The 25678-nt window shown below is 48.4% G+C and overlaps 1 protein-coding gene across 1 annotated transcript in view; it reads left to right on the top strand.

Annotated features, from left to right (window-relative positions):
• LOC8035795 (venom metalloproteinase antarease-like TtrivMP_A) overlaps positions 1 to 25678 on the top strand; it is an 80268-nt gene that overhangs the window by 26288 nt on the left and 28302 nt on the right. The window contains exon 7 of the mRNA XM_029979592.3: positions 24958 to 25029. Coding sequence (XP_029835452.3) covers positions 24958 to 25029 — 72 coding nt within the window. The remainder of the gene's footprint in view (positions 1 to 24957; positions 25030 to 25678) is intronic.

Raw genomic sequence — 25678 nt, 5'->3', positions numbered from 1 at the left:
GTCGAAGTCGGCGTAGCAGCAGAGTCGAACGCTGGGCGAAAACTGACTGTGGCTCGCCACGCGGAGCCCCTTATGTACGCGCGTTGGGTTCTGGAACAATCGGCCTAGATTGTTCGGCGACTGGAACATTCAGAACTCGATCTGACGAGAATGTTCTCGACCTCACGAGAACGCAATGAAAGAACAAATAAAAGAGCATTCCACTGACTGGAATCGAACCCAGTCTTTCTGCACGACAGTCAAGCACGGTAACCACTCGGCCACGCGCGCGGTCGCTCGCTGACGAGCGTGGCATTACTCCCCCCTTTAAAAAGACATCGTCTCGATGCCACGTAAAAGGCAACAAAACAGAGCGAAACAAACAAAAAATTGGGAACATACGGAGGCTCGCAAAACACAATCCTATCAAGCGGTGCACAAGATCACAGTTCGCAGTCTTATCGCGCGTAGTACGGCTTGAGGCGCACGACGTGGACGACTTCCGGTCGTGGAGCGCGGCGTGATGAAGTCCGTGTTCCGTCGGGCATCACCTCGTAGTTCAGATCCCCGAGTCGACGAAGTACTTTGTAGGGTCCGAAGTAGCGCTTTAGGAGTTTCTCACTGAGACCACGGCGGCGGATCGGTGTCCACACCCACACCCTGTCTCCGGGCTGGAAGTGGACGTCCCGATGACGAAGGTTGTAGCGGCCAGTGTCGACACGTTGTTGGGCTTGAATACGGTGTCTGGCGAGCTGGCGGACTTCTTCTGCCCGTTGGGCAACCGCCTGGGCGTCGTCGCTTCCGTCGAGAGCCGGTTCGTGGGGTAACATCGCGTCCAGCATTGTCGTTACTTTACGACCATGAACCAGTTGGAAGGGTGTCACCCCGGTGGTCTCTTGCACGGCCGTGTTGTAGGCAAATGTGACGTACGGCAACACCTCGTCCCATGTCTTGTGCTCCACGTCGACGTACATGGAGATCATGTCGGCGATGGTCTTGTTGAGTCTCTCCGTCAGCCCGTTGGTCTGCGGGTGGTACGCCGTTGTGCGCCGATGGCTGGTGTGGCTGAGACGAAGGATTTCTTGCGTCAGCTGGGCCATGAACGATGATCCACGGTCAGAAATCAAAACTTCGGGAGCGCCGTGCCGGAGGACGATGGATTCGATAAAGAACTTGGCGACTTCCACAGCAGTCCCTACAGGAAGGGCTTTCGTTTCGGCATACCGTGTGAGATAATCTGTGGCGACAATAATCCATCTGTTTCCTTGCGTCGATGGTGGAAAAGGACCAAGTAGATCCATTCCGATCTGCTGGAACGGTACGGTCGGGGGAGCGATCGGATGCAGGAGACCTGCCGGCTTCGTCGGCGGTTTCTTGCGTCGCTGGCACTCGTGGCAGGACCGTGTGTAGAAGTGAACGGTCTTCGGCAGCTTGGGCCAGTAATACCTTCCACGAATTCGGGCCAGCGTACGGCTGTAACCAAGGTGTCCGGACGTCGGGTCGTCGTGACAGGCTTGGAAGATCTCCGCTCTAAGGTCGGTGGGGATTACCAGCAGCCATGGTGTGCTGTTGTCTCTGAAGAAGTTCTACTTGTAAAGTACACCTTGTCGGAGGACGAAAGTCGGCAGGGCTCTCGAGAAGACACGGGGGACAGTACCCCCTCGTCCTTCGAGGTGCTCGATTAGCGCGCGCAACTCAGGATCGTCTCTTTGACGTCGTGACATGTCGTCGGTGTTCACTGCACCTAGGAAGCACTCGTCGTCTTCGTCGTTGCTGCTGCCGGAAGGTGTTTCGATGGGGGCTCTGGACAGGCAGTCGGCGTCGCTGTGCTTGCGGCCTGACTTGTAGACCACAGTCATGTTGAACTCTTGTAGTCGTAGACTCCATCGAGCGAGGCGTCCTGACGGGTCCTTGAGGTTCGCAAGCCAGCAGAGCGAGTGGTGGTCCGTGACTACACGGAACGGGCTCCCGTACAAATACGGACGAAACTTCGTGATTACCCAGACGACAGCAAGGCATTCTTTCTCAGTCGTGGAGTAATTTTTCTCCGCCTTGGACAGTGTCCGACTTGCGTAGGCGATAACTCGCTCGGTGCCGTCTTGCACTTGAACCAGTACCGAGCGCCAAGTCCAGCGTTAGTTGCGTCCGTGTGAATTTCGGTTTCCGCATCTTGATCGAAATGTCCTAGAACAGGAGGAGTCTGCAGTCGTCGCTTCAGCTCGTCGAATGCCTGCTGCTGCTTCTCGGCCCATTCGAACTTCTCGGCGTCCTTTGTAACGTTTGTGAGTGGTGCGGAAATCCTAGCAAACTCCCGGATGAAGCGCCGATAGTAGGCACATAGTCCAAGAAACCTTCGCACGGCCTTCTTGTCTGTCGGTACTGGAAATGCTGCGACGGCGCGAGTCTTCTCTGGGTCGGGGCGAACGCCTTCGTTACTAACCACGTGACCTAGAAACTTCAGTTCGTCATAGGCAAACCGACACTTTGACGGCTTCAGGGTGAGTCCGGCGGTCCGTATGGCTTGGAGAACTGCTCGGAGTCGTCGCAAGTGCTCGTCGAAGTCGCTGGAAAACACTACGACGTCATCGAGGTAGACGAGACAGCTCTGCCACTTCAATCCTGCCAGTACGGTGTCCATGACACGCTGGAAAGTTGCTGGAGCCGTACACAGTCCGAAGGGCATCACCTTGAACTCGTACAGCCCATCTGGCGTGACGAAAGCTGTTTTCTCTCGGTCCCGTTCGTCGACTTCGATCTGCCAGTAGCCGCTCTTCAGGTCCATGGATGAAAAGTATCGGGAGTGGCGCAGCCGTTCTAACGTGTCGTCGATGCGGGGGAGTGGATAGACGTCTTTCTTCGTCACTGCGTTCAGCTGCCGGTAGTCCACGCAGAACCTAAGCGTTCCGTCCTTCTTAACCAGTACAACTGGAGAGGCCCACGGACTGCTTGAGGGTTGGATTATGTCGTCATTCAGCATCTCTTGCACTTGCTCCTCGATCACCTCCCTTTCTTTAACGGAGACTCTGTACGGCGATCGATGCACAGGGCGCACGTCGTCCTCGGTAACGATGCGGTGTTTCGCAATGGTGGTTTGGCGCACCCTCGACGACGTCGCGAAGCAGTCACTGTATTCGGCGAGAAGGTCACTTAGCTGCCGTCGTTTCGGGCCTGGAAGCTTGCGGTCAATGTCGAGCTGTGCTGGCGCCGTAATGTGTTGCTTAGGTGGGAATGATTCTTCAGCAATCGCGGCGATTTCGGCGGAGTTCCGAATTTCCTCGACGTGGCCTACAGCGGCACCTTTCGTGAGGTGTTGCGCTTCTTGTCGAAAGTTTGTCACGAAGACCACGGTGCGCCCATCCTGAAGTTCAGCCACTCCTCTTGCGACGCCTAGTCCCCTTTCTAAGAGTAATTGAAGGTTGCCTTCAAGAACAACTTCGCCGCAGGTAGCTACATCGGCCACTACGGGTACGACAACACTTGATTGCGGCGGCAGGTTCACGTGGTCGGCAGCGACTCGGACGGCGGCTGACGCTGTTTGAGGTTTCTCTGAAGACGGAACGGGCTTGCGCAGCGTCAATCTGTTCTCACCAAGGTCGATGACGGCGCCGTATTCACACAGAAAGTCCATGCCGAGAATAACGTCTCTGGAACAGTCTTGTAGAACGATGAACTTCACAGGGCACGTTTCACCGCGGATCTCGACGCGAGCAGTGCATCTCCCGATGGGTTTGATGAGGTGCCCTCCGGCGGTTCGTATTTGAGGTCCATCCCACGGCGTCGTGACTTTTCGAAGGCGGCGGGAGAGCCTCCCACTCAAGACTGAGTAGTCTGCTCCGGTGTCCACGAGTGCAGATGCGTCGTGGCCGTCGATGACGACGTTTAGGTTATTGGACACCACTGCAGCGGCGTCGTTTTGGTCTCTGGTAGCGTTCGAGTGGGGGCCCCCCGACGTTCGTGGAGGATCTTGGCGTCGGTCGTCTTCGGCAACTCCACCTCCAGGGGTTGCCGCGCCTAGTTTCCCCGGCGAGGAGTGAGGGGGGACAGGCTTTCACGTCGTGGTCGGTGCATCGGCGAAGCTGGACGTCGCGGTGACGGCGACCGGAACTCTCGGCGGGACGCAGGCTCGGGGGACTGAGGTCGTCGCAGGTACTCGTCGATCTCGATAGGGCGTTCACCATGACGGGGGCGCGGGTCGTTCGGGTGAAACCCGCGTAGCCCGAGTCGTCGGTATAGGCATCGGCGGTAGGTGTGGTCCGCTTCCCCGCAATGGAAGCACAAAGGGCGTCGGTCGGGCGTTCGCCACACGTCGGTCTTGCGGGGTGCGCGAAGCTCCGGGCAGGCGTACTGGACCTGGTCGTCGTGGCGTCGGTCGTGCTGCGGCGGAGGAGACTGACGTCGGGGCGGCGTGACATAGGTGCGACGAGGAGGCGGTGGGCGTCGGGCCACTGCGGCGTAACTCAACGTCGGTGGTTCCGGAGCGGTGCTGACGAGAACCTCAGGCTGCAGCGCTTGCTGGACTTCTTCCCTGACAATCTCGGCGATTGAGGGCGAAGCTGGGCTTGCGGCGGCAGGTAGAAGTTTCTTGATCTCTTCCCGGACGACGTCTCGGATCATCTCGCGGATGTCCGTGGTGTTGCAGCCGGAAGGCGAAAAGGAACCGACGCCGGGAACTCGGTGATAGTGGGTGGCTCGTGCTTGAAGGGCACGTTCTATGTTGGTGGCCTCCGTCATGAAGCCTTCGACGGTGGTAGGCGGGCTCCGCACAAGACCACCGAAAATGTTTTCCTTGACGCCACGCATCAAGACTCTGAGCTTCTTTGCTTCGGATGCTTCGGGATCGGCGCGGTTGCTCAGTCGCAGGACATCTTCCGCGAAGCTAACGACGCTCTCGTTAGGGCCTTGAATCCTCGCTTGAAGAAGCTCTTCCGCGCGTTCTCTTCGTTGTTGGTTCGTGAACGTTCTTCGCAACTCAGCCTTGAGTTGCTCCCAGGAATGATGGAAGCTTCGTGGTTCTCGAGCCAGTTCCGGGCGGTGGCTTCCAAGGCGAAGTAAGCGTTTTGCAGACGCTGTTCCGGTGTCCACCCGTTATGACGGGCCACTCGTTCGTACTGTTGGACCCAGTCGTCGATGTCTTCGTGGCTTTCGCCGTGGAAGGGAGCCGGTGTCCGAGGAGCGACGGGTAGGTAGACGACGGCAGGAGCGGCGGGGGCCTGCGACTGGTTGTCCATCGTCGTCTTCCTCGGCTTGGGTTTGTCCAGGAGCAAACCGTACTCCGGATCCTCTCCCTTGGTGCGGCGGCTGGTCCGAGTTTCAGGTTCCGCGCTGAGTGGTCTTCTCAGCGAGCTTGGAGTCGGGCTTGTACTGCGGGTCCTGGGAGGGGAACGCTGCACGGGCATGCGGTACCCCGCACCTCCACCAAAATGTCACGGGTGGTGACCAATAAACAATAAATAGACAGAAAGAAATAAACGTTTAATGTGGCGAACTTGTGCCAAAAATAAAAGGGTACAAAAGATAATAACGGAGCGTCGCGGGCGTCGAAGTCGGCGTAGCAGCAGAGTCGAACGCTGGGCGAAAACTGACTGTGGCTCGCCACGCGGAGCCCCTCATGTACGCGCGTTGGGTTCTGGAACAATCGGCCTAGATTGTTCGGCGACTGGAACATTCAGAACTCGAACTGACGAGAATGTTCTCGACCTCACGAGAACGCAATGAAAGAACAAATAAAAGAGCATTCCACTGACTGGAATCGAACCCAGACTTCCTGCACGACAGTCAAGCACGGTAACCACTCGGCCACGCGCGCGGTCGCTCGCTGACGAGCGTGGCAATATCTTTACTCGAAATTCTGGGTAAATCCGCAAGCCCTGACAACTCCTAATTGCATTCGAACGAACCATAATTTACACACTACTTCATAAACGTTTCTAGAACAAGAAAGGCAAAATATAAGGTGCAGTGAAAGAATAAAGCGCGAAACACATGTACGACGAAACCGTCCGATCCGACGTCCGACCACGCAATACGACGGTCGGAGGCGAGGGTTTTCAACGCTCTCCGATGCTACGAAAACCCTCGCCCCCCAAGGTCATTCCGGCAGTCCGCACGTCGGATCGGAAGGTTTCGTCGTACATGTGTTTCGCGCTTAAGAAACAGAAAACGTTGATTGTTGCGTTAACACTTCTTGCATAGGCGTGAATCGTTGACGGGTGTTCTTACCGGCTAACGCGGCAACCTGATTGGCTGCTGAGTTATAATAAGATGCGCGGGGCTTACCACGCCCTGCGTGTCTTGAGCTGTTAATGACTAGGTTGCCTGATTTACTGAGTTTGCTGTTATGAAGAGAAACTGTTAGACTCTTAGGCTCTTGATAACTACATGATGATGACAAGAGCGTCGTGCGTCCAGCAACGACAGTTTGTAGGCCCATGTGCTTAAAGGCCGACGACCAGACTCAAGATACTGCGAGGCAGAAGATCCTGCACTCCACGGGGAAGGAGAAAAGAGGGCAACGGTGGACAGGGTTGAAGGGGGAGAGGAGGAAGAGAGGAGAAAGGGAAAAGCGCGAACTGCTCGTCGGTCTTAAAAAGGCAGTTACCGATAGTATGAAGATGAGAGCGCGGTAGGTACACCCGGTGTTGTCGAAATTTTAACGTTGTCTCAACGAATATCTGTCACTAAACTGATTCATTACGTCTGGAATTTAGCTGCAGATGCATTTGGCGTCCGCTCCAGGCACTGTTCCCATGTCGCCTCTCTCGCTCTTCGGTGGTGTTGTTCGCGCCACGCAGCCGGGGCTCTCGGATGCTGTTGGGTTTTAGTAGAGGGACCACAATTATTTTCAAAAAAGGGAACTTGCGTTAGGTCATTTTAGACTTGGTGGTAAGGGGTTGGTCCTGGGGCGGCCAGAAAAAAAAGGAGAAATTTGTCAATTAATTTGCTTATTAACTAGAATCTTTCGATTAACTTAGATTTTTGGGTGTCTAATTATAGTCTGGCCGTAGACGTGAGTGTTTCGATGAAAAATTCGCAGAAGGTGCCACCGGGCGAAAAATGTCATTATGTTAACGGCTTCGAAAGAAACTGAGTCACGAAGAGCGACCTTGACGTCGATCCCTTCTATTCGCGGTTGAGTCAACGCTACTTAGTTAGCCCAGTTAAACTGCACATAGACGCTGCTTGCAAAAGCGGTGTTGACTGATAAACGTCTTATTTAGTTCTCGCTTACACACCTCCCACGAAGTAAAAGAAGCCTCGTGGTTCTTCAACCAGTACCTGGTAGTCCCTCCCAGCGAGAAATTGATGTTCTGCGAGCACGTTAAAAAAATAATTAAAAAGAGCGAACAAATAAACAAAAAAGGAAATCAGAAAAAAAAAAGAACGAGGAAAACTGGTAGTGCAATGTTGCACGAGCACATGTACGCACAAACAAACAGACATACTTGGAGGTAGGCGAGATATGTTGCCTTTGAGTTTGAGTAGATCAGAAGGCGTCTTTTATAGACCAACACGCGGCCCTGACGTCACGCAGCTGCGGTGGCACTGTCGATGGCATGGCGCATGCGCAGACGTTTCCATTCACGCATATTCGGTTTCTGCGCGTGCGTAGTGCCAGCACAAGGCCACGTTTGCCCGGGTGTGGGCATATGTGGGCTTGTTTGTAAACAGCGTGACGGTCTATAAAATACAGCCGAACTTTACAGCCGAACTTTACTCTAGAGAATTTGCTGAACCTAGTTACACCATTATACTTTCAATACGTGCTCATGAAATTTAAAAAAAAAAAGTGAAATCGGCATGGATCTTCCCTTAATAGGAGTCGAAGGCTGTGTTTTATCAGATCTATTTTTTGCAGATAAAGAGCAGTTCTGCAGTTATGTGTTTCAGGTGTCAATATTTACTGCTTATGGCGTCATGAGCAAACCTTTCTGACGAAGTCATGATAAGCTAACTTTTTACGTGCACCTTATCGTGTTTGTTATATAATGGTCTAAAAAGTGGCGCGGGACCTTAAACTATTATACGAGGAAGTCAATGCTTATTCATCGGTTCACATATACCGCGTATTAACGTGACAGCGTTATGGAGCTGGTGTCGCAGAAAAGCCGGCTTCGGTGACGTGACGGGAAAATCCTGATTGGTCCATAAGAACTTCAAAGCAGATCCCTGCATAAACAATCAGGTGGGTCCCCCTGTTTACCAAAATAAAGGAGCCTCCTGAGCTTCTGGTGTGAAAAACCTGAGCAAGCATGTGCATGTGGTGTGCAGGCAGGTTTACTAATGCGAGCTCTTGACCCCTAATGGGTAAAGAGAGCTCCCAGTATGCATACTAGAAGTTATTCCCAGTTGTGTCTGGTCTGTGCTTAACTACTCGCTTATATTGAAAGTATGGTAGGTAGCACGGAGCTGTTTCTTGTGTCAGCAAAATAAATATGAAAAATCAGGAATGTGTTCTACACTTTGATTCTGCCATGCATTTCAACTTCTGTAGTGACCTCTGCTTTGTCAAATGGCTGTTTAGAACAAAATTGGTCATAGAGCTGTTGAAAACTCACCCTTATCAATGTAGACGCATTCTACATTCACAGATTTCGGCAAGTTTTGATGTGAATGTTCATTATACTCCGTTCACCTTTAAAGGGCAACTCCGCTTCATTTTTGATATTTAGAAAACTATGTAGCCCTCTTCAGTATCATCTACGAAGACCCCATGCAAAAAAAAATGAAAGCCGTTTACAACTCCCTGTAACGCCGAATTAGAGCGCAGCTCTTGAGGAGGAGGAGGGAAGGGTACTGGGGGGTGGGTCAAGTGACCTCGGGGGGCGGGGGGGTCACGTGACCTTGGGGGTCACGTGACCTTGTGGGTCACGTGACCTTGTGGGAGTCACGTGACCTTGGGGCGTCACGTGACGTCGGGGGGTCACGTGACCTGGGGCCACGTGACGATACCGATGACGTCATCAGTAGCGTCACTGATGACGCCATCAGTGATGATGATGACGATGCGGATGCCGGTGACGTCATCAGTGACGTCACAAATGACGTCATCAGTGATGATGACGATGACGATGCGGATGCCGGTGACGTCATCAGTGACGTCACTGACGACGTCATCAGTGCCTATGACGTCAACGGGGGGTCACGTGACCTCGGGGGGTATCTCCAGGTCACGTGACCCCAGGGGGGGTCACGACCTGGGTAACCATCGTGACCCTCGTGAGGGTAACCCTAGTAACCCTTGTGAGGGCAACTCTCGTGACCCTCGTGAGGGTAACTCTCGTGACCCTCGTAAGGGTAACTCTCATAACCCTCGTGACCCTCGTGAGGGTAACTAACCCTCGTAACCCTCGTGAGGGTTACGAGGGTGAGTAACCCTCGTGAGGGTAACTCTCATAACCCTCGTGACCCTCGTGAGGGTAACCCTCGTGAAGGTTACCCTCACGAGGGTTACTAACCCTCGTAACCCTCAAAAGGGTTACCTTCACGAGGGTTACCCTCACGAGGGTTACTAACCCTCGTAACCCTCGTGAGGGTTACAAGGGTAAGTAACCCTCGCGAGGGTTAGTTACCCTTGTAACCCTCACGAGGGTTACAAGGGTTAGTAACCCTTGTAACCCTCGTAACCCTCGTGAGGGTTACGAGGGTTACGAGGGTTACCCTCGTAACCCTCACGAGGGTTACGAGGGTTAGTTACCCTCGTGGCCCTCGTGATCCTCATGAGGGTAACCCTCATGAGATTAACCCTCGTAACCCTCGTAACCCTCACGAGGGTTACGAGGGTTGCGGTTACGCCGACGGCGACGGCGACGGCGACGGCGACGCCGACGCCGACGGCGACGCCGCTCAAGCCGGGAACGGGCCCCTAAGAGCTGCGCTCTAATATTACGATTTAATTCCGTTTATATATTTAATAAACTGGCCAGCAAACCTTCAAGCGAGCCAAGTCGCCGAAGTCTGCCAACTCTAGCGTGCGGCGCGAGGCGCAATCATCAGCGCAGTCAATGCGACGGAGTTGGAGCGGCCAACGTTGAGCCACTACGTCAGAGGCATGATACGTCATTCTCACGTTTTGCTTGTTTTTACTTCTCAGAGCGAAATTGAACGATGACGTCATGAGTTTCTCCTCCCGGTGTTGGCTGACCGGGCGTTCACGTGATCACCGTAACACGGATGCGCTAGTTTGCGCTGCCCTGCGCGTTCATCGGTCTGTTTCTCCGCTCCCCTTTTCCTCTTCCGTCTTCTCCCCTTCCCCCTCTCCCCCGGGCCATCACCGTCCACGCCATGTGAAGCGACCTGCCCTCATCCAATTAAAAAAAAAAAAACCTGCCCGCGTCGCGTGTTTTGTTTTTCGCTCCCTCCCGAACGTCACAGGACCACGTGGTTCGGCGTGACGTGCCATGACTCTGACGACCCGAGACCAATGTTGCCTGACGCAACCGAAGTTTTGGTTTCGGTATCTGCTGATGTTTAAACTAGGATTACACAAATAATATTCCACATTTTGCGAATCCGAAGACGTAGAGTTGTTTAGTAGTGCTTTGTGAAATGGAATCACGTGGAAGCCTAAATTTTTTGGAATTGAGCGGAGTTGCCCTTTAAAGGGACCATGAAATGATCTTTTTACTTTTTCCAGATAACTTTCACATTAAACCGTCCATGTTTACTGAATGCCGAACAGGCATCTGTTTTCGTCTCAATTTATTAACTTCTACACAAAAAAATTATTGAAATATCGACTTTTTCATTCTCTCCAACTGACTGCAAAACAAGCCGTGACGTAGGCTGTTTCCGGAACCGGAAGTTCTCTCGAGTTGGGGTGCGCCGGTAGGTTTTACTGCGCTGATGTCACCGACGTATTTTCTGAATCGGCGCCTCTCATCGCCGCATCGCAGCTGAGCGAAATTTAATGAGATATGTTGCGCTACAGCGACAGCATGGGACTAGTCCCATACGCCGGTATGCCTGTTGGGAAGTGCAGCGAGTCTTCCGGTGAAGACTCCAGAAGTCAACCCAACTGTCATTGTTGGCAAAAGGCCGGCCCGTGTCAGTCGTTTGCAAAGCGACGTAGATGGAAACAAATTGCCGTGGCGTTTTTCGTGGCCTCGGAGATGCAGGAGCGAGCCGACGTTAAAAAAGATACGTTTGAACTACGAGGGTCAGCAAGAGCCACGTAAATACCTGTTCACACTCGGAGCGGACGCGCGCGCTTGATGGAAGTGCTGTATTCGCGCTGTTGGTAAGCGCTTCGGGACCGTTCTTTTACGAGTGCAACTCGATACTGACGCGACACTCGGCAAAGAAAGGTTGGACCGGGGTTGCACGTATACCTCCCACGAACTGTTATAGCTCGACAGTGACGTGCAGTCTGTCAGAATAAAAATGGCATACTAATAACAAAGTGTACATACCGTGTTACGAAGGTAATCCATACGGCGTTTATTTCAGCTCTATATCACACAAGACAAGAAGATAGAATCGACGAGAGTCCCTTTTCGACGAGTGTTCGTCAACACTGCCTCGGAAAACAAGGGGAAGAGATTGACCTCACCTCTTAATCATAAAATTGCGGTCAGCGATCAAACTGTATTCGTGGTCTGTTTTAAGTACTGTTTTCTTGCTGCTTGAAGTCGGCACGCGCGAGAAGAACACGTAGAAAAATAAACGTTCAGTCAGAGTTTTGAGAGGAAGGAAAATAAACGTTCGTCGGTCGCCACGGCCCGCCACCCAAGTAACTGTTGGCCCTGCCCTACTGCGCACGCGCAGTGGTTGCTTCGTTTGCGACACGAGAGATGGCGCTTGGATCTCAGCATTATCAAATTTGGCAATTTTCGCCACACATCTCTAATTATGCTACAAAATGTGGATCTGAATATTATTTAACAAAACTTTTAGGAAACATTCGCCGGCTATTTATTGTTTACGATCGCGGTGCTGGTGAGGTAGGCTCTTACCCAATAGGCGACGTGGATTTGGCTGACGTGCTCCGTTTCCGCGGATGCATCGTAGTGAAAAGGCGAAGGAAAGAAGGCGCAAAAGAGTCCAGTTTTCTTTTAAAAGTTCTATAGCAAATAATTTTTTTTGGCTCCCTATTTTTGTGTTTTGGTGTTTCTTTTCATACCTTTTACGACGTGCGGTGGATGAAACTCGATTTTAAAATTATTTCATGGTCCCTTGAAGCTGAGACTAGAAGCTCTGCCTTCAGCGAGAGCTCCCTGGCTTCCGCAATGCGTTGGTTGCGCGTGCCAGCGCGTTCACACTTGTGTCATTAAGGAGAGAAAGCTCGCGCTAAAGGCGGAGCTTCTAGTCTCAACTGAAGAGTGCACAGAGCATAGCTGTTCACCGCAAAACATAACACTTTTCGAATGACATGTCACTGTTAAATTTGTCGAAGGCATTTGCTGAAAGAAAGCATGTCTTGTTTTTAAGATTTCTGCGACATTTCACAAATTGATGTCCAGCAAGCATTGTTTACCACATTGCTGAGGAGAGTGTTTACCAAGGTCCCGCCCCCATCCCCCCCCCCCCCCCCCCCAAGACAATATCTGATGAAACAATAGTTAGCGGTTTTATTTTTTTTTACTCTAATGGACTTACCACTCCACACTATTCCATAAAATGTTTGCACCGGGCTCGAATCGATTACACAACATTTTGTGTCCACTACAATATCCAAATATTATTGCCTCGTAAAGATCAACATACATCACAATTCTTCCGCTGCAATAAAGGCATCAACATCAAGAGACAAATTGATCAGACCTTTTTCATGATTGTTCACTCGTACTAAACTTCACACCCATTCTTATATAATCTGCATGCAACCTGCACAATAAAAATGTCGGAAGGATAATTGGTCAAATTCTTGACAACATTCGTTATTATCTCTCTGACTCATACCATTTATCGACTCATTCAGGCACAACATCGCTCAGATAAAGACTCGCAACACGGCTGAAGGAAAGAGATGATTCCCATGACTCGTCGGGCAGTCGAAATCATCACTAGGTGCACAGCATCACGTGACGTAGGGAGAGCGATCCACCGTTGCTGCTCTGCCAGTCACGTCAACTGAGGGGCAAGGCCGAGAGGGTCACTGCGACTGCGACCTGAAGGGGGGTAGAAAAATAAAAGCAGACTGAAAGCAGAGTGCCGCTGTTTAGGCACCTCCTTCTTCGTTGCACCAGTGAAATTGAGATAATACGTATGGTGCACGCTGTACACATTTTCAAACTTTGGAGCACATAGTGACCCACAGTTTATTAGCCACAATCATTTATAAAATCTCTAACTGAATGCTTTGTCTGATTGATGTGTGTGGCAAAATTAAAAATAAATATATGATTTATGCTTTGCTTGGGCTATTACGTCATAATGACTTACGCAAGAAAGTTAAAATAAGATAAAGACGAAGGAAGGGATGTACAGAGCCCGTCCATGTCATGTGTGCACCTTCCTTCATCCTTGTCTTGTTTGCATTTTCGTGATATTGTAAATAATTATGGGATTATGTTTGTTTCATTATTTCACGAGTTATTTTCTTCTTGATTCTCGCATTTATAAGTAGCATGTTTTGTGAATGCTGTGTCCTGTGTGTTTCTTTCCCAAGTGAAAATACCTGTTTTCTGGATCATGTTTCAAACGAATGTGAACCCTGGTCTAAAAGTATGGTGGAACTTTTGCTTGCTTTGTTTCTGTTTCTTTAATCACTGCACCCTCGCAAATGCATGAGTTTCAATATTGCTCAGTCGCAGTTCACAAATAAATGAAATTTAATGACTAAAACATGCGCGTTAGACTCCTTCTTTGTCCTGCCCTTGCAAAAAGAGAATGGCCAAACTTGTTTACAAACAAACATAGAAACAAGCGCTGCTTATTTGGATAGGTTTATTAACGTGTGGCTCTGACGGGCCAACGCAAAATAAATTTCTGGAGGTGGCACTGCACGCCTAGAGGCCTTCAAAGACTCAAAGCGCCGTTTACTGATACTAAAGATGCAAACATTTAGAAGATAATTCTAACCCACCTCGTATAGCCTACAGCAAATGCTGCACATATATCTGGCGGTTGAAGAAAATGGGAGGAGTGCAAGCTTCTGCTTACATATAGAAAACAACTGTGCTGGTAAACAAATTATCTCCCAGTTGAAGTACATTTCAGTGATGAGGCTTCGAAGTTTATGCAAAGTTTCATAGTCGCTAAATAGTTTCTCATTGTGCTTATGTATTCCCAAGCATAGACGTCGTGCGAGCCGTAAGCTTGTGAATGTGAACTAACGTGTCACAAGCTTCATGAATGTGTAGCGCAGAAGAAAGAGTATGTGACAAGGACACGCGAGGGGGGCGCCATGGTCACATTTACTGCCGTAACTTAAGATGTTCGAGCAAACATATGAACGTGTCACTGAAGCGTAGGGCGACGAACCCACGGTCGTCGTTGTACTCGACAAACGGCCAGGGTGTCACCGTTGTTTTCAAAGAGTCTAGCATCGGTCCTTATGAACAGGTGCGCCCGGTCGTACTGAAACATGCCATGCCTCATACCGTTCTCTCGAACAGTGTGTCGCATGCTGAATTGGCCAGCGACACCTTTTTAATGAGTGGGGAAACTGCAGCTCCTTGACATAATCGCTGTGGCAGAACAGCGATGAGCGGCCTTCCGCATCCAGACGCCGGTAGGTCAGAAAAGCAATTTTCTGCAGCCACGTCAGAGGGAGGATATGCGTTCTGCTGCTAGTCCACTCGTTTGCCGCTTTGCAGACATTGATGCGGTGCCCGAAGACGTCAGGCACCGACCTGCAGTTCTCGATAGACGTTTAACAGGAAGTCGCCTATGCCTTAAATGCCCCGAAAACAACGCAGAGAATCTCCGAGTTTTGTTGTGCGATGTTTTATCATCTTTAACGACACCATAGTAGGCAGCTGTTCTGAACAGCTTGAGCGCTTTACTCATGTCCTCGTCGCTTCGTCTTACTCCTGCTCAAGAGATGCTTCCCCTTCCTACTAGTTCACCATTGGCTGCAGCAGCAGAGTACTGACTCGCTGGGGACAGGCGGCACATAGGATTCTCTGCCGCAACATAACCACGCTCATTTACTTGCCTGGAAATCATGTCCAGGTCAGACCGCATTCGCCGGCTGGTAAAATAGTTCCCATCCTAAAAAAAAAAAAAAAAAAAAAAAATTAAAAACTCTTATTTAAGGCACTTATATGAAGTAATATATGTTAACACAAATTTACTATTCTCTAAGGTTCTCCTTCTTGAATGTCTTCCGTTCTCCTGCTCCTGTAGTGCATCGTTAGGAAAGAAACTTCTGAAAAAACATAAAATCATCTGGCTTCAATCCATGCATGTCACAAATGAGAGAGGAACAGTGTCGAGGTTCTTAACAACAGCTGAGATAATCAAATACAAAATAAAAAAAATTGAACTTTCAAAGAGAGGTTTCTTGATAACAGAAGGGTATCAACCTTGTCTCAGCGGGCCCGAGATAGGTTACAGATACAGTGCCTCATGCACATCATGTTCTGACTCGTGTTTTTGCCCGCGAAAACTTGAGGTGGTAAACATAGATGCGAAAACTATGATGCCCGGTAGCTACTTCCTGGTTTCGAACACCGAAAGCACAGCGATCGCGGCTAACGCTTTACGTAGTGGTTCCCATTAAAACGAGCCTTTGTAAAAACACGTAAGCCACACAGAATAACGTTTCAAACCGCCGGAAGAGCGGCCAGGACGCATAGTCTACAGTTTACATATCCGAGGGACCACTTAGACAACGTCGCATAGTTGGCCATAAGGAAATGTTACATAACACTTACCGGCTTTGAGCATCGCTTCAATTTGTAATCTCTTTCCTTCCGCATCGGGAGTTGCAGGCGCTTTTTTTGTTATTAGAGTCCTCCCATGCGAAGTTCCTATGAGGATATTAAACTTTCCCGTTGAGGCTTGTGGACGCGGCACCGGACTCGGGCACTCACTCGAATATCTTTTTATGTTTACTGAATCCAGATAAGCATTTATTTTAGGTTTTCTGTGAATCCAAGTTCAATCCAAGTTCAAGCTTCTTCCGAGTTTTCATAATGAAGGAGACGTCGAAGCTCAACCCTACTGAAAAAAACCATTTGGGGCCTATATGAAAGTAAACGGGTCCATACCTGTAAACGTTTAGCTATACCCGTCACCAGTTTGTCAAAGGGATCGCCCGTATGGCTCAAGGGGGTCCCCCGTATGAGCCATAACGGTCGCCTATTTGGGCAAACAGGCCACTCCTTTTGCAAATGGGTCACTCGTCTGATCAAATGGGCCACTCGTTTGGGCAAAGTTGTCGCACGTTTCCTCAAACCGGCGACCATGTTGCACAGACGGATGAGCGGTGACCGGCAAACCGTACCGGTTTAATCAAACAGCTCTCCGGAGCCCGTTTGATACTGAACGTACCGATCGGCGGCATGGGCACGCCTATTTCAGCCGTGCCAGCCTGTTTCCGGAAAGCCGGGAGCGCCGGTTCATCGATTTACAATCGTCCGCGTAATGCAAGTAATGATATTTATATTTTGATTGCGCTGATGTTCGCTTATACTGCAACTGCAATAAGCGTTTTTTTTTTTTTATACGTAAACGTGCGACGTTGGCGAGCCGATATTTTTGATAGAACTTTACCGCTTTGTCGTTCTTTGTTGCCTCGATTTACTTATTCAGCTCGAATGTCTCTCACAGAGGACGCGACCGCGTGAAAGAATATATTTCTAGACTCCATTTCACTTATATTCAGGACTCAACGAAGGTAACGCGCAAACACGTGGCTGCAAGAACATCGAGAATTGCGAGAGCAGGCCCGCCGTTGCAGCAGTCGGATTACGAGCTCGCGCTGGGGGCTTTTTTGGCTCGGGCGCAAGCCGAGCTTCTGGCCGGCGCCATTTCCAGCGTTCCAGTGGGCTGAAATGCGCGCGTTTCGCCTGCTTTCCCAGGCTGTAAACGCGGCGTGCAATGGCAATTCGAGGAGAGGAGGAAAGCGCGGTCTATGCGCCTTCTTCCCTAGCATCGCACGTGGAGCGAAAGCTCGCGCTGCAGAACCCAGGGATCCTGGGTTCAATCCCCACCCCTGCCCGTTTCGATCTGGATGAGCATCGTACCGGCGTGCGGTCGTGTATCACTACTGCGTGGTGCACGTTAAAGACCCCAGGCTAGCGGTTGTACCGCACTGGCTACATTGCTCATCTACAGCTGGGAGACTCGTCGCCCCTGTGAGGCAGACCAAGTTCTAGGCTGTATAAACATACCACACAACCCAGTATTTCCCTAGCATCGACTGCATTGCCACCAAAAGCCAACCGCAATTTTTTTTTTGTTTTTATTTATAGAATGCATGAGGGGAGAGGGTTGGTGTCCTGCACCTTGACGTCGCCGTCGCCCCATTCCCTCCGCTCTGATCAGCACTGTCACGTGACCAGAGAGAGGGGAGGGCACGCTACACGCTGATAAGCGTAGCCAGATCCGGCAGCAGGCGCGTTGGCAGTCAATGTTTTCTTTGCGCGTTGACTGTTGCAGCTTCGTTTGTCCTGCCTGCTTTGATCTACCGCCTTTCCCTGCGGTTTTATTAGGATGTCTTTCAACAAAGTATGGGATTTGCACCAAATGTTCGAAAAGTCCTACGCGTATATCGGCAACAAGCAATTATTCAAAGAAGTCAGTAATTCTTGCGGTATGGTTGGGTTCGGCAAATGACGGGTGTAGGAAAAAATGTCCCCGGAATAAATGTCCCCGGAAAAAATGTCCCCGGAAAAAAAGGCCCCGGAAAAAAAGGCCCCGGAAAAAAAGGCCCCAGATGGAAAGTAGGAAAAAATGTCCCCAAAGTATTTTCTATCTCTGGGTTTTCCTGATCCTCATGTGCTTCGGGCGGTCCGGTCATATGTCCTGGGAAAAAAGGCACCGTGTGGCAGGTAGGGGAAAACGGCTCCGAAAGAGGATTAGTGAGAACGAAATTTTACCGTTTGCATTATATCCCCAAATAAGCACCTTCAATACCTATAATAACTTTGATGACAATTAACCTCTCGTTTGTATAAAAAAATGACCGCATCTCCACGTGGTAAATTGTGTTGATTGGGGCGAAGCTCTGGTGGTGCTGATGATACTAATTTTATTGTTCATAGGTAGTGCTGATGGTGCTGATTTTTTTTTTTATTGCTCATAGGTATTGCTGAGTTCCGGGTTGCGTTTTGACTTCATTAATTATTACTGCTTTATGGTCGGTGAAATGCAGAGCCAGTGGTTCTTCTAGCGGATCAGCTTGGATCCGCTGGATGCCGTGGGAAAGCATCTCCACATCCATGTCAGAAAGAGAATGTGTGGTGTAGAACGTGGTAATATACGCATTTGAGCATTTGACCGCAGCGCCCTCTCCTGTATAGACGTTGAGCGGCTACATGCAACGTTTCATCCAGGACATCCCCAGCTCTTGAGTTACTACCACATCTCAGAGCCCCCTACTCGTCCCGCAGTTAAGGCGATGGACTAGAAATCCATTGGGGTCTCCCGCACAGGTTTCAATCCTGTCGACTGCGCAAACATTTTTTCTTTTTTTAAGAAGACAGATGGGATGGCAACCGATGTGAGCACGGACGCCGGACGGACAAGGCTAAACCCTAAGGAGCTTCGCCCCTTAAAAAAAAAAGAAAAAAAAAGAAACTAGCGATCGCTTGTTCGTGTTAAGTGTCGTGTTTTTTACCTATTTGGAAAAGGGTACACAAGTACCTCTCAAATTTCCCGACACAATAATTTGGTTTTAGCTAGAAGTGTTATGAATGTTTTATTCACAATGAAAAACAAACACAAACAGTTGAGATGCAATGTTGCAAAATCAGGAATAAAATGACAAACTCTTGATTCATACACAAAAGTCAAAAACGGATTGTACTTGAAGTGGAAAAAATGTCCCTTTGGGGACATTTTTTCCTACTTTCCACCTGGGGCCTTTTTTTCCGGGGACATTTTTTCCGGGGACTTTTTTTCCGGGGACATTTTTTCCGGGGACGTTTTTTCCGGGGACGTTTTTTCCGGAACCCGCAAATGACAACTTGTGCGCCGCATCGTGTCGAAACTTCAAGGAGCCTTCCTTCTCGTTTTTGTGTTTGTGTGGTTGTCCTGCTATTTATCTTGGATTACATCTTTTAAGTCCGCTGTTATTATGGTAAGTGCATTCCTACCTACTTGTTGGCAACGATTGACGTTCTTCTACGGGTACACGTCGAGATTATCTATAGAATTACGCAGCGTCTGGTTCTCGCGGCAGCCGGGAGAATATTTTTCCGAAAGTCTGCCATTATAGACTAGAATTTCTTCGGTTCTTGTTTGATTTGCATTCCTCTCAGTTGTATAAAAGCTTAGAGTGCCTCTTCACATGTCACAGATCGCTTGCACGTTTGTACTTGTCTACGGAATAGGCTGTAATAAACTTTTATGAGAATTGAAAACAATGCTTTGTGTCTGTTTTCCTGCCCATTTGCAAGCACCTGCGCGACCACATTTTTTCTACGTGTTTCCTCGCTGTTATAAATACGCTGATGAGTTTCGGGATGTCTTAAATAAGTTTAAGATAACCAACCTTCCGGACGATACTCATTAAGGGCTAGCAAATAATTTGCCTATCCGAAGGGCGCGTTCATATGTGTGGTCACGTGGCTGGTCAAACGGGCACCCGTATCAAACGGGTGCCGTTTCAAACGGGTACCCGTATCCCATAATCACGTTTGATCTAAACAGATCGACACGTTTGCCACCCGTTTAGTTCAAACGGGTCGACCAGTTTGCCGCCTGTTTGAATCTCGAACATGTTTTTTGTTTTTTTCAGTAGGGATGTGACGCCAAACGGTGGCCGGAAGCGAGGGACGCCGACAAAGCGACACAAAAATGAATAAGAGCCTCGAGCAATCGCTCAAATGAGCCAAACTTGCCAGACGAAAAGGCGCACGTGTCTTGAAAACGTGTACACCCTAAAACAAGGTGTAGTGTTACACCCGTTTGTCCCACATAATACACCCTAAACCTCAAGTTCGACTTAGAGCGCACTACCGTCGAACTGACAGCCCCAACGTTTACGAGGGGCTTGATAACGTGTGCGATATAACGTATTAAACAGCTAAAGTACGTCTCAACAACTACAAAATAAACGAAAAAACCCTGAGCTTTCGCAGTAGGCCAAAGAAAAGCGCGAATAATGTTTTGCAGATAGTAACACGCATGTTGTACCACTCGGTTATCAAGCTGCTCGTGAAATTCGGTACCTTCGGTTTGACGGGAGTGCGCTGTACGTTGAACAGATGTTTCGGGGTGTTCTTAAGCGGGTCAAGGGGTGTAAGAAGACGAAGAAAGAGAAAGGACAGGTAGAGAGAAAGTGCTCTTTACCTGCGTGATCACTATGTTGCTTTATCGTGTCGAAGTACCTACTAGCTCAAATTACAACTTCACTACAGGGGTGTAAGCCCTACACCCCCTATTTCTGAGAGTCTACACCGTTTGTTTCGAAACCTGCGCATTTTTGCGCAGGTTTCGTATAGACATGATACAAATTGGACAATTTGCGTTTTGTATAGACATGCTACAAAAGAAAATTAAAAAAAAAAACTTTTCTCTTTTAAGTGTAAAGCACTTTTTAAGAAAAAAAATGAAAGCCGTTTACTGTAACCCTGCGCTCTAACAGGCCCTGTAACGCCGGTTAGAGCGCAGCTCTTGAGAAGGAGGATGGAAGCGTACTGAGGGATAGGTGACTCCTTGAGGTCACATTACCACAGGGGGGGGGGGGGGGGGGAGGGGGGGTCGTGTGACGTCAGGGGGTCACGTGACCTTAGGGGAGGTGAGTAACGTGACCTCCGGGGGGGGGGGGGTCACGTGACCTCGCGGTTACGCCGACGCCGCTCAAGCCGGGAACGGGCCCCTCAAGCTGCGCTCTAAAAGAAAAGCAGCTTAATCGCGCTCCCAGGCGGAAAGTACCACGAGCGCTTACGACTTGAACGGGACTTGACGAAGGAAGTTCGGGGGAGCGTCTATGAAACGTAAAAACCAGCTTGGGGGTTTTCCAGTAAAACTTGGCGTTGAGGCGAACTTGAGCACGTCGAAGTTCGGCTTCGGTTGAAGTCGTATATATGAATTCGGGGGTGAGACCCTTGGCCATTTTTGATAACCTTCCTTTGTGAAGCCACACTTTCTGCTCTGGTTCGGATCAACCCAAAGTCACAAAACAGGACGGTGTTGAGTCCGATTTACGACTTCGATTTTCTTCCAGTGAGCCCGAAGTCAGCAGCCTCGTTTACTGCGTGCAAAACTACTCTCCACACTGGTCGTATAGACCGTTCTATTAGGGTCATAGCAGAGAGGGTAATAGAGAGAAAAAAATGTCCTTTCCCTCTCACCCCTCATGTCGTCTGCTCCGCCGAATGGGCTGTACCTAGCATCCGGCTGGCGTGCGAACTTTGTTTAAAGTCGTGTCATTTTGGCAATTTCAAGCGCAGATGCGCAGATTTTGGTGTGCCAGTTATCGTGTAATACTATGCTAGATAGAAAAAGACTAACAGGGTCCAATTGCGTTGTTACCAGCGCGCAAATAAAAAACAAATGGGGAAAACTGTGTCAGATTGGCCGGTTGCGCCGGCGAAAAGTAATTCCGTTTGCTGTACCTTTTTTACTATACAAACGTCGTACTGGTGTAGGCCTTTAGCGACCATGAGTGAAAGTCTGAAATAATAAATAAAAACGTGCTCTTCTGCCGCAATACACGCAGTAGTTGAGGGTAGTACTGCCGGCTGACTCAACCGCTATTTAAGTAGTAGAAAAGAGATACGCTAGTTGATCATTTACCGAAATAGAACAACAGAGAGCTCTAGGCTGATTTTGGAGTAGCCACAACTATTCTAAGAACGCGAACCACTTCACAACGGCAGCCACAAGCGAGAGTTTGATATTCCGTACAGCCCGCCGGTACAGCCCAAATATAGAGAATGACAACTTCCCGGTTTGTCGTCTGCTAGCGGAGGGGGGCGTGCCCGCTCTCTCGTTTTACCCCGCCGAACCCGCTGAACTTCCCGGATGTGTGGAGAGGGCGCTGCTTTCGAACAAAATGGTGCCGCCCAGAGACCGCTAAATGGAATGGTCTATACTGCGAGTGCCTCTTCATACCAATAACTTATAAGGGTATAACGTATTCCGGGCAGCTGCAAGTATCGTGCCTTTTCCTGGTCCTTGCTTAGCGTGCCGTTTCATATGTGCATTCTCTCAATATTGTACTCGGTGTAGGCCTCTGAACGTCCTCTGAGTTAATTAGGGGGTCCGCAAAGGCTAAAAGATTAAAAGCCGCTGCTCCGGGACACCTCTGATTGCCTACATCCAGTATTTGGAGCGTTTCTGAGACAGATAGAAACTGCCACATGTTAAAAAAGTGGTGCGGTGCAGTGTGAAACAAAAAAAAAAAAAAAACTGTTGGAGTGTTGCAGTGGTTAGCACACATTTTCGGTAATGAGAAAATCCGGAACTCGAATGATGGCTACCACAGTATTGCTTTTCAATTACTTTGAACTCTTTCTTTTCATTTGATTAGTCCGGTTCGATCGTATACGCTCAGACAAAAGAAGCCTTGTGTGCCAGTGGCTCCCTTCTGGTAAGCTACTGCAAAGTAGCACTTCCTAAACACTCTCGATTTAACAATTTATAAATGTTAATACCAAAAATTCCTAAGCAACCGAATATTTCTATAGAAGCACACGTCCAGTGGTGTCCCATTCCGGGTAGGAAGAAAAAGGTTGTCCACTTCGATCATTTTTTCTTGACTATGCCGGCAGAGGTCCTTGTAGCACATCATGCTATAATATGCTAAAAGAAAACCTGCTACCTGATCATAACAATATCAGAAGACTGGAGTTCCTGGCATCGCTATGATTAAAATATTGCTAGAAATATCAGGCACTCCAGACCTCTGTACGACTGTGTGAGTGGCACGAGCACGATCACATATGCTATAAGGCATCTTCCTGGCGGGATTTCTTGTGCGCAACAACAGACTCAAAAATCTCAATAGGAAATGATTAAAGAAACGAATGAAAACAATTGAAATGTCTAGTATTGGGTGACCCAAGTCACCAGGCTCGATCTAAAATGGACCATAAAAATCGACGCCTGCACGTAGCCATCAAAACCTTTCGTCAAAGGTGTATTTCACAGGTCGGTTTTCTTTTTTTTCTTTGTGAAATTACAAAGCGTAGTTCCCTTTTAGTAAAAAATAGGGCCAAGAAACTTGCCAGGGTCTACGGCGGGCAGTGACCCAGACGACCAAGTCCAGTAGCGGGGTGTGTTTGGCGTTCGTATTCATAGATGGCGTTGGGAGCAGCGTCTGAAGGTGCAGCCGACCAGCAAAAGTTAGCAGACGAAATCCGTTGGCAGCAAAAGCGCCGCCGTTATGCAGACGCGTTCTTTTTTTACTTTAAGTTTTACTTTTATTGTTCGCATTTATTTTTTAGCCTAAGTTACATTTCAAAAATATTATATTTATTTTAATAACCTACGGTGGTCGCGAGCCGTCGCGATAAGGAGGTAGCGCCATCTATCAAAACGAACGCCAAACACACCCCGCTACTGGACCCCTGTCGTCTGCGTTGCTGCCTGCCATAGACCCTGGAAAGTTCCTTGGCCTTATTCCTTACAGAAAGAGAGCTGCGCTTTGTAATTTTAAAAGAAAAAAACCGACCTGTGAATTACGCCTTTGACGAAAAATTTAAAATGCTTCGTGCAGGCGTCAATTTTTACGAACATTTTAGGTCGAGCCTGGTGACTTGAGCCACCCTATATATAAAGGAGCACATTGAAATTTGTTAACTGTTTAGAGCAAGTTATAGGTTACATTCTTTATAAAACATTTTATTAAATCTTCGTATCGCTATGCTAATAAAGGTTTTACATGAATACAAACATGCATGCCAGCTCTTTTGGCTTTAGTAGCAGTCCTCCAGGCATCTCGGCTCCATATTTGTGTTTAAAAAAAAGGAAAGACGTCAACATTCGATTCCAGAAACAAGAAAAATAACGGTTCTGTTGGCAGTAAAAATTCAAAAAATAAATAAAAAAAAAATGCGTCCTTTATTCCAAACAAAGGCTGTTTATCTAAGATTGGGCGAAAGACACGGCCGCGGTGACCCTGAGGAGAATGACAGCGCCAAACTCGGAGGAGGTGAGTCACGTCAGGCGGCCGCCGAGAAGTACACACGTCCAGGAGGAACGCCGCTGTCGTGCGCAAACATTTACGCTCGCGAACGGACGTGCATCGACACCCTGGGGCTTGAACTATTGCAATGTTCAAGATGGCGCCCGTGGGACCGCAGCCTTAAAAGAGGTTGCGTGTTGAATCAAGTAGATAATATAAAATTTACATAATACTTCAACGAGGAAAACATAATATGTACTAATGTAGCACGGTGAAAAATACAGTGTACAAAAACACACGGACGGCGAAAAGGAACATGCACGACACACCGTGCTTCTGTGTCTTGCATGTTCCTCTTCTCTGTCCTTGTGGTTTTGTGCAGTGTTCTGTTCACCATGGCAGCATACAAACGAGCCCAGCTAACCCCAGTTCCGCTATTTATAGCACACTGCGGATGCAATCAACATTGCTTGAATTACTTTGAAGTTCAGATCAGCTTTGCTGCCAAGATCACGCCTCACCTGTTCTTGTATCTAGAGTACGTGCCCAAACGAAAGCTGAATTTAAGTAACAGCATTGTGTGGACTGTGCATCATGTATTAAATGCATACCCATGGTGCAACGAAATTTGTTGTAGTATGTTACAAACGCCAAAACAAATAGAGATGTGTTCCTACGATAATGAAAAAAGAATGTTATATGAATTTCACTCAACTGTTAAAAGCAAGTTAAGATTGGGGTATTTCATTTTGAAAATAATATTTTAGCATAAGCAGAACATTTCATTTTTTCAGGTGAATTTAAGATACTTGAGCGTTAACAATCCAAAAGTGCAGTTTCAACTTATGGGAATAGAGATACTTTCGGTAAGTACTTATCCTTACCTTACAGGAAGACAAGCCTCAAGCAATCCGTTCACATAAATCTCTTCAGTAATCCCAAGGGATGTTACAAAACTGTATCTGTCTTACAACGTCTAAATTCTCCTAAAAACCTCTAGTTTTAATAACTTAAAGCAGAAAATTGCTATCTACAGTTTTTTGGGGAAAGGTATCCAGCCCAATAAGTAAAGTGCAAATTATTTGAGTTATATTTATTTATCTCTGAATTTTATTTTGAGTAGAATCAGCTTCCTTAGAGCTACTGTGAAAAACACATAAATTGGCATAAGTTACCCTTCTACGTTTCATTTGATTTAATTATTTACATTAAAGTCACCTATTCATGTTTCACACAGAGTGAGAGAAAATCTAGAATGAGAGAATAATTTTTATATGAACTCACAAAGAAACAAAAAGTATAAGAAATAGGGGAATTGAACTCTTACTAGTAGTGTACTTAAGAAAATACATACAAAACGTGATAGAGAAATGTACAGATAAAAGTAAAAAAAAACTACTGTTCTGGTTAAGTAATTTCAAGGTGCAACAAACAAATCAAACAAGTCTTCAGAACTCAGTTTAAGAAAATAAAAGCTTGGTAAAGACCCACAATAAATGGGGACACTTTTGCAGC

This window comes from Ixodes scapularis, unplaced genomic scaffold, assembly GCF_016920785.2.
Source record: "Ixodes scapularis isolate PalLabHiFi unplaced genomic scaffold, ASM1692078v2 PGA_scaffold4__175_contigs__length_147842914, whole genome shotgun sequence".
Lineage (NCBI taxonomy): Eukaryota > Metazoa > Arthropoda > Arachnida > Ixodida > Ixodidae > Ixodes > Ixodes scapularis.
The sequence above is the reverse complement of the archived record's forward strand: the minus strand, read 5'-3'. Positions and strand labels throughout refer to the sequence as shown.